We start from the raw sequence: 15,261 nt of genomic DNA, 5'->3' as shown, positions 1-15,261 counted from the left end.
AGTCAACCAAGAAAATGAACTCCAGGCTTCCTGCAGGCCACTCTAATGGAAGTCCCCTCACCTGAGACCCCCCCTCAGCCACGTCCAGGTACGCTAGGGTGACTGAAACTTAACGAATGCTAGCTACACACTGCAGTCTGTGCGAGCAACCCTTGCTTCCAACTGCACTGAGCTACACATGCTACACTAAAGAGAGAAATGGCATTAAGAACACATGGGTCACACTTAATATGCGTTCACTCTGATGGTGTTCTCGGAGCTCCTTATGCACTCCTAACTTTTACAATTCTTACAACCACAGTCATCTAAGGGTAATTCACAGGCCCAGAGAGGCTTGCTATTCTGTCCAGGTGTCTATGTCTGGATAAAAAGTCCAGGTATTATGTTGTGTTATCTGAGGTTAAAGCAATACACACACAATACAGGTTCACCTTAAATGACCTCCCAGTTGTCCTTGCGAGTATGCTGGAGGTATAAAAGCGCTTTAACACTTAATTTTCACAAGAGCCTTTTGAGACAGGAACTACAATACACTGGGGAATCAGAGGCACTGGGAAATTAACTTCTGTTTTCTAAAGTCTCCCAGTCAATTGCATACTCAGGATTAAAACTCACAGAAAAGCAAACATACCTTTCCCATAAATGTTCAAACTACAGACACACACTAAATAATACAGAGCTCACAAAGAAGGTACAGTAAGAGGTGTAACTACCTTTTATGGGTGTCTTTTCCTGAGATCCTGGTGATATGCAACCTCCAGGGCTTTCTTTGAGGGAAGATGAGGTCAGACTTTGTAAGAGTGAGTCCTATTAAAAAGTATTACCATATAAGGTTAGCAGTGAGAACTCCCAGAGGCAAGAGAATCATTAACACAGTTGTTGGTGCTAGAAAACTGGCTTAAGGGTTGAGAGTGCTTCCTGCTCTTCCACAGGACCCCAGCTTAGCTCCTAGAACCCATGTGGGCAGCTCACAAGTATCTATAAACTCCTGAGGACCTGACACTCTCCTATGCCCTGGACAGTAAATGCCAAATTCCCAGGAAGGAAGCATCGGGGGCCAGTAAGATGGCCCAGGAGATAGAGAGCTCACTTCACAAGCCTGACCACCTACATTCACTCCCCACCCATGTAAGGCTGGAAGATTTTAAGTTTCACAAACGTGTCCTCTGTCCACCAGAAGCAAGCCAAAGCATGCACAGAGGCAACAAACAAAAGTAGTAAATAATGCAATGTAAAAAAGACAGAAGAAAGAAAAACTAACAAACAAACAAAGTTGATGGCACAGCTATCTCCGCACAAAAGACTGCAGTCCCAAATCTTTTCACTGGCGAACCTTCCAATTTGACTTTTCATAACTGTGTGCTTCATAACAGACTTTTAGGGAATAAAGAGAAAAGATACAAACACACAAACATGGTAATAGACACACAAACACAGTAACAGATAATCCCATCTCACTGACACTCAAGCCTGATTACATCTTGGGAAAAACTCATATAGCAATATCCTTAATACACACTCACACACACGCACGCACGCACGCACGCATGCACGCACGCACGCGACGTTTAACAAGAGAGTAACAAATCAGATCACAAACATGACAGTCCCTTGATCAATCCTGGTTTAAGCCAGGAACACGTATGAGTAACAGGAACAGCCATCTCACACATAGGTACGCACTCTGAAGAAAAGCATGAGGAGGAAGCAGAGAGGAAGCCAATGTCCCTCCCTCTCTTCTCTTCAGGATCTGGTACGCTATCTGGGGCAGGAGGAAGTGAGGCTTTATGTGAGATCTTACAGAGATGAAGGGGCCTGACAGCCCAGCCGCAGGACACACAGGGGATGGAGCGGTGAGGAGACAAAGGTTCCACACCCAGGAAGAAGAAGCCCTGCTCTAGCCACGTGGGAAATGGCCCCAGAGTGACCTTAAAGAGTCAGAGCAGAGCCAGGGAAACTTACAGTAAGCAGGAGGGGATATTTAATTGTTAAAAATCGTGTCCAGCAGGATAACAGTTCACTATTATGGGTTATGTCAGACCACAGGAATGAGGCTTCAGGACCACCTCAGAGCATGGACACACTCCGTGACTTACAGACAGGAAGTCCGAGCTAAGACACCAACTGTGTGGAAGCCTGGAGGGAAGGACAGCGGCAGGGTGGAGGCATGGGGAGAGGCTGGCTATGTTCCTGCTAGACTCTTGTCACACTATGCTGCTACTTGAAAACAAAAAGGAGCACACACAGCACAGTCCTTAAAGTCAGGGGTACGGAGGAAATATAGGACACCACTTACAGTTAGGACTCCATACCTCTATGAACCAAGCCCCTTCCCCGACTCATGTCCACCTAGAGACCTTCGTTGTATGTATCATATTTCCAAATGTAATTGTAGTTAGGATGAAGGCCTATGCCTAACTCTGATAGTATTTGTTTTCGGGAAAGAAGAGGGACACCAGGGCACAAGGCCTAGTGACGAAAGCAGTGTGGTGCGATGATGCCTCTTTAGACCAGGGAGGGCCAACAGATGCTGGCACCCACCAGAAGGTGCAAGAGGCAAGAAGAGAGGCCCCGGCTAGGGCCGTAGAGAGGGTGGCCTGACAGACAGATTTCAGAACTACAAAAACAAAATTCCTTCTCTTGTCGGTGTCCTGGCTTATGGCAGCTACAGGAAAGCAATTCCATATTCACTCGAGCAGGTAGCTGTACTAAATACATCAAATCACTGTTTCGGTTCCTCTCTTCACTTTTCAGAACAAATTAAGAGCTGGCCAGAGATCACTGTCGGCTCTAAAGGAGACGTGACTCTAGGGTCTGACTTACAGGTAGAAATCCATGGACTTGGGGTCCTGAGCGCTGTCCGCACTACTCACTGAGCACTTCCTCCCACACCCACACCGCAGATGAGTGGAAGAGATGGAGACCTGGCCAGGCCGCTTGCAGTTCATCTCCCTGGATCTGCCCAAGCAGGTAACAGAGGAAAATGTACTCTTCTGAGGTATGAGCTGGAAGTTGGCTTTTCAAGTGAACTACAGAGAGGTGACAGGTGATCTCCCTGGTGACGCTGGAATCAGAGCTCCTCATAGAAGCCTAGGGAAGTACCAGGTCCCACAGAAAAGAGAGCAGTACCCTGAGAGTAGGTCCAGGCGAATGACGGAAATGAACTAAAATGTCCTTAGCCAAAGTTACACAAGCAAAGACGAATACATAATCACGTAACTATTATCATTCAAGATGGGCTAACTATGAATACCCAGAAAGGGAAATTATTTTAATATTTCACCTTCTTTGAAATTAGATGCATCTCACTATAAATGATATGCTGTAGCTTTCTAGTGGCATAGAAAACCATGCTACATTCTAAGTTAAGGGAATTTTAGGCTCAATGGGATGTAGTTTACTAAAGAAGTGAGATCTCTTTACCAATTACAAAAGAATGCAACACAACACACAGGCACAGACACACAGACACACAGACACACACACACACACACACACACACACACACACACACACACACACACACCAGTGCTGAATTGAAATACAATTCAATAATTCCACATTATGCTAACCTCGAGATCGAGGTTTTCTGAGCACACTTTTTCCTCCGTCTGCAGCTCTGTGCCATTCTGTCTTGGAAGGGAAGGTGTGGGGGCAGAGTCTTCGGTTGTAGAATATTCCTTATCAACTCCTGACCTGACTCCCTCCTCAGGGTGCCAGCTCTTTTTTAACATGCTCCTTGGCCGGGGCGAAGGCTTAAAGTGGCCATCTGTATCAAGACTGCTGCTGTTTTCCCCTGAAAAAGAAAACACTTTCGGGTGAACGTAAGAAACTGACCGCAGCTTCAGCTGCCCTCCAGGAGATGCCATGGTGCTCAGAGCATTCAGGAGCACAGACATCCCCATAAGCTACATGGCACCGGTACCAGAGAGTTCATAAGCAAAGGGCAAGAATTGCTGCCATCCTAGAATGTGCTAACTAGTCTAATTCAGTTTTATAAAAAGCCCCTTTCTATTTTATGAGTTCATATAGTATTAAAGACATTTCTAAAAATCATAAGCAATCACATCGGAGGAAAGCTTGACTGAAGCCAGGCCCTTCAGGCAACACCAGCCCTGTACACCATTGAGCAGCAAGGTCTCCGCCCAAAGACTTTGTAGGTGAAGAAAGGGCAGGATCCTAAATACAGAACTGGACAAGACCAGTTGCTACCACTGTGACGGGAAGGATCCTGTCCTTCACGGGATGAAGGCCTCGCACTGGAGGAAGGGATGCAGGCAGAGCTGACTTAGAGAGCTCTTCCATCAGGAAAGCTTCCTTAGCAATTACGGTGGTCCAACAGGTGCTTGGCAATCAGTGGTTATGGTGGTACACAAGGTGCTTAGCACCCAGGGAAACTGAGTTCAATCCCCAGCATCATAGATACAATAGAAATTTAAAAAAAAAAAAACCAAACACCTTTTATAGGCATTGAAGTCTGTTCCTTCTGAAATGTAAATGTAAACAGCCTATTTCTGGTATACTTTTAGCTAACAAACACTGAAGGGGACATTCTTCCATTTATGTATTTCTAACCTAAATTTTACCGTATTTATGTCTCTCATGTTCTATCCAATTTATTCTTCTATAACTTTAAGACTGAGCTAACCTCCTGTGTGACTACATATCTCATGGTGAATGTTGTTAGAAGATTCCAAAGCCATGTTGAAAAGGTACCACTATGCCCCACTGTGTGTCTGAGCTCATCATAAACTCTGGCCAATGTCCATCCCGGAAGTTACAAGCCGGCCTAGGTTACTTCCACTCTTCTGTATAGCGAAGCTTCGTTACACTCAAAGGTCCCACCAATACAAACTGGTCTCTTACTCTACTGCCCTCCCCACGCCTGGCTCTCACCTGTTTCTAAATACTGCTTCCCTGACATTGACAATCAACCCCGCCATTCCTCTCTGCAAAGCCCTTTGAGCTCTTCCTCACCCAACCCTAAAGCAGCAAAAGCTTCGATGTGAACAGCAGGGAAGGCGTCGCTGTCCTGCTGCTGGCCACCTGTGCGGCCTGCTTCCTGGTTCTTCCACCTCGGAACCTGTGTTCTGCGGACCATAGCTGTTCTGCAGGCAGGCACAGACCCTCTACAACCACAGTGTTCTCAAGGCCTAAAACAGCTGCTTCTGGGTTCTCTTCTGACAAACGTGTGTGGCATTCAAGCCTCAGCTCCAATTATTGTGCCAAGAAGCATCGAATTATTTTTGTTTATATTGTCTCTTAAAATACTTTCTGATGTTCAGTACAGCACTGACTGTGGCATAATGTGGATAGAACATGTTCGCCTTGCAAGACGGATACCGTATACGGTTGAATACAAGTCCCCAGTGATCCCTCCCTCCAGTCCCCAGCCAATACCATTCTACTTCCAATTTCTCTGAGTCTGAACCCCTTTGGAGGCCTCACACTTTTCTTTTAGCTCTGACACTTGTCACCATAAGCTTCCCAGTATAAGCTAACCTTGGAAGAGTTGCATGGATCGTTTTTGTCAACTTGACATACACCTAAACATGTCTGGGAGGACAGAATCTCAACCAAGGAACTGACCTACAGACAAGTCTGTGGGCATTTTTTGATTAATGATCAATGTGCAGACACCCAGCCCATTGAGCTTGGTGCCACTCTCGCTCTTGTTCCAGGGTTGTGTAAGAAAGCAGGCTGAGCAAGCTAGTCAGTACTCAGCACTCCTCTGCCTCAGCTCTTGCCCCTTGGTTCCAAGTGAGGCTCCTGTCCAGGCTGTCCTTAATTATGGACGCTAACGTAATGAATGCTTTCTTCCTTGGGCTACTTTGAAATGGATCGGCTCCCAAAGACTCAAGTTTGAATGCTGAGGGCGTGGCACTAGGGGGTGTGGCCTTGTTGGAGTAAGTGTGGCCTAGTTGGAGGGAATGTGTCACAGGAGTCTTGAGGTTTGAAATGCTCAAGCGAGTCCAATGAGTGTCTGTGGCTGACCCCTATCCCCCACCTTCCCGCTGCCTGCTGACCGAGATGCCCAGTTCTCAGATCCTTTTCCAGCACTATGCCTGTCTGAATGCCTCCATGCTTCCCATCATGATAATGGGCTAAATCTCTGGAGAGTGTAAGCTGGCCCCAATTAAATGTTTTCTTTTATAAGAGCGCCTGTGATCCTGGGGTACATTCTCTGAGCAATCGAAACCATAATAAGACAGTCCCCACGTTGCTTTTGGTTATGGTGTTTATCACAGCAACAGAAAGCAAACTCAAACAAGGCTTTTCCCTTAGCTGCCTGTGGAGCCAGAGTGAGAAGCCACCACAAGCCCACAGGACAGAGCCTGATCAACACTCAGTGCTCGGTAAGCACTCTCAGTGGTGTCAATGATTTCTTCCATTTTTATTCACTGGCTTGTCAATTACAATTGCAATTCTTTGGGGGGGAAGTTTCTCCTTGACAACGTCTGTCTAATTTTTGCAAGTTAATAGATATCTCATGATCCACCTTTCCCACCTCCTCACTCTACTACTTTATCACAGACCGCAGCCCACACACAACACACTGTAGTCCTCCTCCTCTTCCTCTTCCTCCTCCTCTCTCCGCCTCCTCCAGGAACCTTCCTTGACGTTTTAGGTAACTCAGACATCCACTTTCCGCCATTCTTACTCTAACCTTTATACGGTTTCTTACTAAGCTCTAAAGGCAACTGGTAAGCTGCTTTAATGTTCCATTCCCGCTCATCATCAGTTTGTACCATGAGAAACACAATGAGTTCTGAATACACACACAGACAAATCGATAACTTGCTCATAAAAAGATGCTAAATATCAATAATATTTCATTTATTCTATTACTGTTCTGAACACTTCAAATGTAGAAAATCATTTAATTGTTGACTTTTAACTCCTGAGTACTGAGCCACTTAGAGGTGTCTAAATTAACCTCTCCATTTTACTGACGAGTTAAGTAAGGTCAAGGTTGAATTATGTCCAAGGCTAAAAGCTCCACTAAACTGAAGACCTGAGATTGAAGGCAAAGACGCTCTAACCGCAGCAGCCCACGAGACCCTTACAACAATGCCACAGTGACAGTCCCTGCGACACCTGCCCCGCCAGGCCAGGCTGCTCACCATAGTCGGTACAAAGGTAAGCAGGAGCAGAGAAAGCCATCAGTGGAACTGGTGGGGTAGGTGGAACCAGGAGCTTCACACAGGCTTGGCCATGCTCTACCACTGACCTATGCCCCCCATTACAAATATCAAGTTTCAAACATTCCATGAAAGATGTTTAAGAATTTGAGAGTACAGCTGAAGTCAGGAAGGGCATTCCTCTACTCATGAGTGAACCAGCCGTGTATTCATCCATTCATTTAGATTCCTCAGAAATTCTCTGTGCCAGGCACGTTTTAGGGCCACCAGCCTAAATTTTTATTCTTTGCATTGAAAATATCTGACAACTTTAGTATATTTTATGCCACAATTCCATTTCCAGAAATGCTTTCAAGTTCTCAGGGAAAAAAGTAAGTTCTTTTCATTTGAAATGCGTTGTATCAACCCTAAGGAGGTTCTCTACTTAGTGATTTTCAGCTTGTAAACACTGAATTCAGCCACACCTATGGGTGCACAAGATGCTGCTGCCACCTTGTGGTTAGAGTGAAGTATTGACTTACTTATTTTAATCCCCCTTTACTGCTGCTACCCGTCCCACTTTTTCCAGTACTTTTAGTCAAGTTCTTGTCTTTTAGTCCACATCTATGTAGCGAAGACTAGCCTCAAATTCACAGCAATTCTCCTGCCTCATGATCTAGAGTGCTAGGAGCTCAAGTCTGCACTAACACACCAGGCTCTAGCATAGCTTTAAAAGTAGAGTATTGCGTAACACCTACAGTAAACTAATAAGAGTAAATTTTGCTGCTATATTTCACATTTCTTCTCTGTCTTCCTTTTTAACTTATTTCTCTGGTCAGTTCTGGGGATCAAATTTAGGACCTGTTACATAAGATGGGCAAGCACTTGATCACAGTACAATATCCCCAGCCCTCATATACCCTTAATAACGAAGTTCAACTATGTTCCTTTCTACCTATGATTACCCCGCCACACTTAAAAAGCTCAGTTCAGAAGTTGGTCCAGCCTCCTTATGCTGTCTGCTTACATTTGATGGCTTTTTCTGGTTACTTCAAAAGATTCCCAAAGCGGTACCGCAGGACAAGAAAAGCAGGTTTGCCCTCCCACTCACGAAGCTCGAGCGACTGAAACTATTCTGCCTGAGTCACACATAACTAGCATGTGCAATGCTTTTGTATCCATGTCTTGAACACTTTTCTAGGGGGGGTCTCTGCTCTGCTTTAATCCTCGTAAGGTTCCCAGGATGCGCAGGGAGGGAAGGACTGTCCCTTAACATACGTCTGAAATGAAGTTCTACCTGATGTTATTGGTACTATCTACCATGTTAAGAATGAGCCATCTGGAAGCTCTGGTTGTTTGGCATTGTTGTTCTTATGGGGACTGACCCATGGCTCCAACTGCCAATGTAGCAAAGGATGGCCTTGCTGGGCACCAATGGAAGGAGAGGCCCTTGGTCCTGCCAAGGTTGGACCCCTAGTATAGGGGATTGTCGATTGGGGTTGGGGAATAAGGGGGTGGATGGGGAGGGGAACAGCCTTATAGAAGAGGAGGGGTAGGAGTTTGGGGCTTATAGACAGGAAGCCCGGAAAGGGACTAACATTTGAAATGTAAATAAGAAATACCCAATTTAAAAAGAAGAGGAAGAGAGAGAAATAAAAAAGAATGAGCCATCTGACAGCACCACACTTGAGAGCATGACAGGAGGGGGTGGTGGCGGGGATTTTATGCATCTTAGCATCTGCTAGTTTTTCCTTTATAAAACAGAGGGAAAGATGACCGGGTGACACTGGACCCTTGCCTAGTTGCACTGCCTCTCCCAAGGGCTCCTAGGGCTCCTGTCCTCCCTCCACCCTACTTTCTGAAGGCTAGAGTTCAGCAGACTAGTGGAGAGTCTCCAGTACCTTCTCAGTCACACTAGGAAGCCACCTTCAGGAAGCTGGATTTTGGCTGGCAGCTTATGCAATGCAATAAACCAAAGGAAGATTCTGTTTTTTTTTTTTTTAAGGGAGAGTCAAGAAGCGTCATTAAACAACAAAAGCAAAATGTCAGTATGGAAATGCTTGTGTGCTTCATGGTCCTGACCTTGAACCCATGGCCTTGTGCATGCCAGCCACCAATATACCGCCTCACTACACCCTCAGCCTTTTACAGATGACTGTTTTACTCTTGGGAGCGCGTGGGGATTAAATTAGCTTCACTGCAGCTGCAGCCCCACAATAGAATAGAAGCTGATGAGCCAGGTATGTGGGCGCCACAGATGCCTGGACTTTCTCTCGGGCCCCAGCAGATTCCAGAGTGAATATACAATGGGCCTTCGTAGCTATGGTTACTAAGTTATGGGCGGGAAACTGGAAAGTTAAATATATTAGCCACCATAAAAAGGCATTTTGTGACAGGCTATCCCGAAACGAATATTCTGGAAACATAATGATGGTCATTTCCCAAGTTACCTGAAGATGTACTTCTTTTGCCGGGGAGCATCCTGGGTGTAGGCTTCATTGTAATGACCTCTCTGCCAACGTCTTGATCATCATTTTGAGATTTGGGGGTGGAATTTCCAGTCATATCTTCTTGAGCATCTGGTGACGTGCCTTCACTGTCTAGAATGACGGAGTCCAGATCATCTTTGGATATTTCACTGTTTACTTTCTTGGTTTTCAAAAAAGACAGTCGTGGAGAATTCTTTTCCTCATCATCAGACATGTGAAAATCATTCATCTTTTTTCTAATGAGACTTTCATCTGTTGAGGTATCTGAAAATTCACCTAAAGAAACTGAAATAGGAACAAGAAAAGGTGTTTTCAACAGTGTATTTTAAAATTTATATTCTATCTCTTTGAAAAGCAAGAGTACCTTCCTAAACAGAAATGGTTAGAAATAAATCAATAACCCCAAGTAAGTCCATATTTATTTTGTAACTCTTCAAAACAACTAATCTAGGTAGGCCTTCTTGGCAATTATCAAATAAATTCTGAGTTTCATTAACTTATTCAAAATACTTATCAAGTGCCTACAGCACTGTGTTTATTGGGGCAGGGAATACACATTAAAGGTTGTTCAATATAGCACCATCTAATAAAGAACACCAACTTAACAAGACAGACATGATTTAATGGCTATTCCGAATGCTTTTACGGAGAACACTGACCCAGTGAATATTACAAAATAATACAATTTCAAGTTCAGAATTCTATATGATTATACCTGAACCCTAAAGTAAAATGTTTTGCTCACTTAAAAGAAACCAAGTTAAAGTATTGATGTGAAGGGTCTGTCTTTCAAAATGACCCACTTTGGTGGTCTGAGTGAAAATGGTCCCCAAAGGCTCAATTACTTTAACACTTGGTCCCCAGTTAGTGGAACTGTTTGGTGGGGAGATACTCCAGTGTCTTATGGAGATAATGCATCAAAAAGGACAGGCTCTGGAAGTGTATAGCCTTGGCCCATTTCCAGTTTGTTCTCTGCTTCTTGTCTGCTGTTGATGCTACCTTTCAGCTTCCAGCTCCCGCCACCCATTCCTGCAAATTTCCTGTGTTGTCCCCACCATGCTGGACGGGCATCTCTCTCTAACCATAAGCTTAAATAAACTTTCTTCTTTAGGCCATTTTGGCCATGGTGTTTTATCACAGCAACAGAAAAGTAACTAATGCAGAAGTTGGTACCAGAGAGTGGGCTGTTGCTGTTGGAAACCTGATCACACTGTCCTTTGGAGGAATGTGGAATACCCTAGAACTCTGGATTAGAATAGAGTTAAACCCTGTGAGGAGACCTTTCCAAACACTGACAGAAGTTCTGAGGGTAATCAGAACTGTAGAGGTCCAGGTCAAGAAGTTTCCGGAGGAAGCAAGGACCTTAACAGCATCTGGGATAGAGGCCATTCCTATGATATCTTGGTGAAAAATCTGGCCCTTATCATACATCCTTGCCTGAGGATTAATGTGCTGCTTTGTTTTCCTTAACTTGACAGAGACTAGAGTGTGTGTGAAGAGGAAAACACCCTGAAGGACTGCCTCCAACAGATAGTCCTGTGGGCAAATCTCTAAGGCCTTTTCTTGAGTAGTGACTGACGTGGGAGGGTCCAGCCCAATGGGAGTGGTATTATCCCTGGGCGGCAGTCCTGGCAGTACAAGAAAGCAAGATGAACAAACTAAAAAGGAGTAAGGTACTTAGCAGTGTTCCTTCACGCTGTCTGCTTCAGTTCCTATCTCCAGGTTCCAAGCTGAGTTCCTGCCCTGACATACCTCAGTGATGGATTGTTATGGGAAAATGTAAGCCACATACACCCCACCTCCCCAAGCTAGTAGTAGTTAGTGTTTTCTCACAGCCATAGAAATCAAATAAGACACTAATTAAAAAGTAATGGATCATTTCATTGGTAGAGAAAACATGAAGACAGCATCCTATTGAATCTGTGGCATGGTTATTACTGGTTTTGCTTATGTAGGTTTACAAGAAAAATGGAGTGGGGCAAGTCAGGGCAAGGCAGCCTATGCATGTCAGCCCTGAGAGGGCAAAAGGCCATTATGTGACACTCTGAAAGTGAAGTTTGGGTTATGGTAGGGACCTCAAGATGTTAGAGACGCAGAATCACAAGATCTCTGCCAAAGAGTGTTACACATGGGAGAAGAGCCAACCACAGTCCCAGACACTAGACATGGAGTCATTGGGACCTGAGTTTGCCCTGCTATGTTTCAGTCTTGCTTTGGTCCAGTATTTCCTTACTATGTCCCCATTCTTCCTTTTTGGAATGGTAAGGTATGTATGTATGCACATATGTATGTATGTATGTATGTATGTATGTATGTACATATATCCTATCCCATCATATGTTAGAAGTATGTACTTTGCATTTTGGTCTTTCAGGAGGTTATAATTAGTCCATTGTCCTGAGTCTCAGAAGAGACTTCAGAAGAATTTTAAACAGTGCAGAAAATGATAAAGACTACAGGGAATTTTAAAGTTGGACTAAATGCATTTTGCATTGGCCATGAGTCTATGGGTTACAGAAGGTAGAGTATGGTCATCTGGGTGACACTGTTTCCCATGGGCTCAGGAACTTGACTGCCTAGTCCCCAGTTGATGGCACTGTTTGGTGAGGAGGTACTGGCTTGTGAATGAAGTATGTCTCTGGTGGTGGGCTTTGAGTCTTCACAGCCTTGATTCAATTCCAGGTCTCTTTCTGCTGTGTGTGTTGCAGGAATCTTAGCTTCCTGCTCCTGCCACCAAGCCATCCAATTTCTGCCATGTCCACCTCTGTGGTGGACTCACATCACTTTGAACTGTCAACTGAAATGAACTCTTTATCTGTAAGTCACTTTTGCTCACGATGTTTTATACCAGCAGAGAAAATTAGTTACCATAGCCACTATCACTGCCCCTAATCTGGTCTGTATTACAAACGCAGTACATAAGCACCAATCCTGTGAACTCCAGGATTAGCTTAGTCCTAGAGTAGCATTTTACTGTAGACCTAGTCATACTTTTGAATTCACATTCATAAATAAGCAGAGGTAATTTGCGTCTTGAAAATTAAGAGTGGCATCCTTACTCATTGGACACATAGAATTCTGAAACTAGGGAATTCATAGGCAGTGATATATCAAGAGAGGCTAGGGGATAGGTGAAATGTGACTAAGGAAGCAAAACACAGGGAAATGGCTCATTTGTCTATCCTCTTACATACCAATCTCATCACTGTCGAAGTCATCCGAGTATTCGGAACTTCTCTGCCTGGCTGACCGGGCTGTAATTGCTCTGATCAGCTCATCCTGTAAATGAGATCAGTAATGTCAATTCCCGTTCAAGCAGAGTTTCACACTTAGAAGAGACCTTTAAACAAATATTACTCGATTATTCCGCATTCACACTTAAGTTTCAATCACCTAACTTTACTCTAAGCCTATGCGGTACAATATACCCATCAGACTTAGTGCAAAATTGAGCCATCTCCTCTGGGATTCCTAAACAGGAAGTGACTACTAGTATTAGATAAATTAACCGCAGGTTACAATCTGCGCTAAATGCTAATGAATGCTAGGGGCATCGATTGAGATTGGATTTATTAGAAACTGACATTGTTAGAGTGTACATTTTGAGGGAGGTAAGTGCTTGGGTTTGACAAGCACGTCAGGCACACAGCCTACCACTGGGTCTTTTACGTATATTACAAAGATGGGCATAATCGATATGGCAAACACGAGCAAAAGCTGGGTGCAAGGTTGGCACAGTAAGTCCTTGTGATGCTTACGATAGAAAACCGAAATTTAGAGAGACAAGCTCTGAAGTCGCTCTGTGGCTTTCAACTTAAAAGCAAATATTGGAGACAGGGTCTCACAGAGGGGTGTTTTAATACTAGAGCCCAAAGTTGACAGATGACCTACAACACACTTAGAGAAACAAGAAGTCCTCCTGCTTCATGCCAGATCCTGTGAGAACCAGCAAGTGCTGAATAGAGGCATAGACAAAACCAAATGCTTTGCCATGTTTTACCTGAAAAGAAGTTCTCTTAGTAGCTTTTGGACTCTTGGTATATGCCAAAGTTGTGCTGAAGATTTCATCCGACATAGTGTATCCTTTTTCTCTTTTATACAACAGTTAATAAATAATTGAAACAATTCATTCAATCTAGGATGGTGGCTGAAATTTACACATAAATATTTAAAAGAATTAGACCTTTATGCATGACTGGGGTACTCTATTCCTGGCATTAGTGCTCCCCCAACCCCAGGCCAAATAAAGAGAAATCGCTTTAAACACTGCCCAATATGTTCACCTAAAAATGTAACAGTGGTTTTTGTTAAGGACATAAAATTCTCACACCAATCTGTTTTCACGAAAAGAAAACGCATAAGGAAGTTACTGTTCAACAACTATTTTAAGGATGAATGAAATACATAATCACCAAAACTTTGCCAAACGATTTCACCTTTCCATTATTAAAAACATATAGCATTGCGGATGCCACAATGACTTATTTCAAGATGCAACCAAGAGGAATGTCAAGGTTCCCAGCCCCGGAAACAGCTAGCATATAACAGTATTCAAAACAATGCTTAGCCACAGTCAGCAGCAGCGACATTTTCCCAAGCCATTTGTTGGCTCTTCCACACACAACAACAACATCTCCGCACTGAGTTGCATCACATCAGGCTGCATTAAAGTCTCTGTTTCTAGCGCGCGACGTCCGAGGCCCATTTGGATCTCCGGCCACCGCCCAGAGCGCCCCGGGCTGGCCAGGTGGCGTCCGCGTCCCCGGCCGGCTCCGCGCGGCTCCCGGCCCAGCACGCGCCAGGCCCGCGCACACCCAGCGCGGTCCCCGGACTCCTCCACGTACCACAGCTCGCGCCTCCTGCATCCACCCCGCTCCCCGTGCACCCCGGCCCCTGTGACCACCTGAGAATCCAGCGGCTATGGTCTAGCATAGGTGTCGCCCCCGGCCCGGGCCTCACGGTCTGGGAAACCAGGTATCGGAATAAGCTGGAGGCGGGGCAAAAGATGGAGGCGGAAGGCGGTTGCCAGGCAACAGCGTCCCCGGGAGGAAGTGACTTCCAACCGACTGGTCTCTTGGGTACCCAACACCGCCTTTCCGCCTGCGTCGCTGGGACAACCGCACAGACCAAGGAAGTGACATCACCGGTGTAGGTGTTGGGAGCGCGGTGCCCTATCAGCTTATTTGCAATGGCTGTTGCCTAGGAAACAGGACCGGCCCTCTGCCATCACGCCACAATGCTCCTGCATTGATTGCTCCTGCTCAGTTAAGATCCTTCCATATAGGCAGGTATTGCGTGGCCACGATGCAAAATTTCCTTTTGTTAGTTAGGACGTGGAATCTGTGAGTCGGTGCAGTGTCAGCAGAGCCGACAGAATGACGTAGTACTGACGTTTGCAATCATCGGAGTCAAACTGCATGTTTGATTCTTGGCACATGCAAATTAAGGTCTCTATGCTTTGATAAGAAGCTAATAATTATAGGACTGCCTCCTTAAAGGATTGCGGTGGATAATGAATGTAATATGTAGCGAAATATTGGGAAATATTTAGAATTGCATTCAGTTAATATTACACATGAGCGTTTCTTGCAACTGATGCAGTTCCCCGGGGCGGGGCAGGTATGCTCTGGGGAGGGATTATATGTGCTAAA

At 44.9% G+C, this 15,261-nt stretch overlaps 1 protein-coding gene across 2 annotated transcripts in view; it reads right to left on the bottom strand.

Moving 5' to 3' along the window:
- The window catches only part of Map9 (microtubule-associated protein 9), a 35,142-nt gene extending 20,525 nt beyond the window's left edge, over positions 1-14,617 (bottom strand). Inside the window, 6 exon segments of one of the 2 annotated variants that reach the window (NM_001135716.2) lie at positions 714-807; positions 3,573-3,796; positions 9,572-9,895; positions 12,805-12,889; positions 13,611-13,757; positions 14,514-14,617. In NM_001135716.2, the coding sequence (NP_001129188.1) occupies positions 714-807; positions 3,573-3,796; positions 9,572-9,895; positions 12,805-12,889; positions 13,611-13,685 (802 nt within the window). In that variant the 5' untranslated portion in view covers positions 13,686-13,757; positions 14,514-14,617. 2 annotated transcript variants of the gene reach the window in all.
- Positions 14,618-15,261: the final 644 nt, after the last annotated feature.

The sequence above is a fragment of the Rattus norvegicus genome, chromosome 2, assembly GCF_021556685.1.
Source record: "Rattus norvegicus strain SHRSP/BbbUtx chromosome 2, alternate assembly SHRSP_T2T, whole genome shotgun sequence".
NCBI classification, from domain to species: domain Eukaryota; kingdom Metazoa; phylum Chordata; class Mammalia; order Rodentia; family Muridae; genus Rattus; species Rattus norvegicus.
The sequence above is the reverse complement of the archived record's forward strand: the minus strand, read 5'-3'. Positions and strand labels throughout refer to the sequence as shown.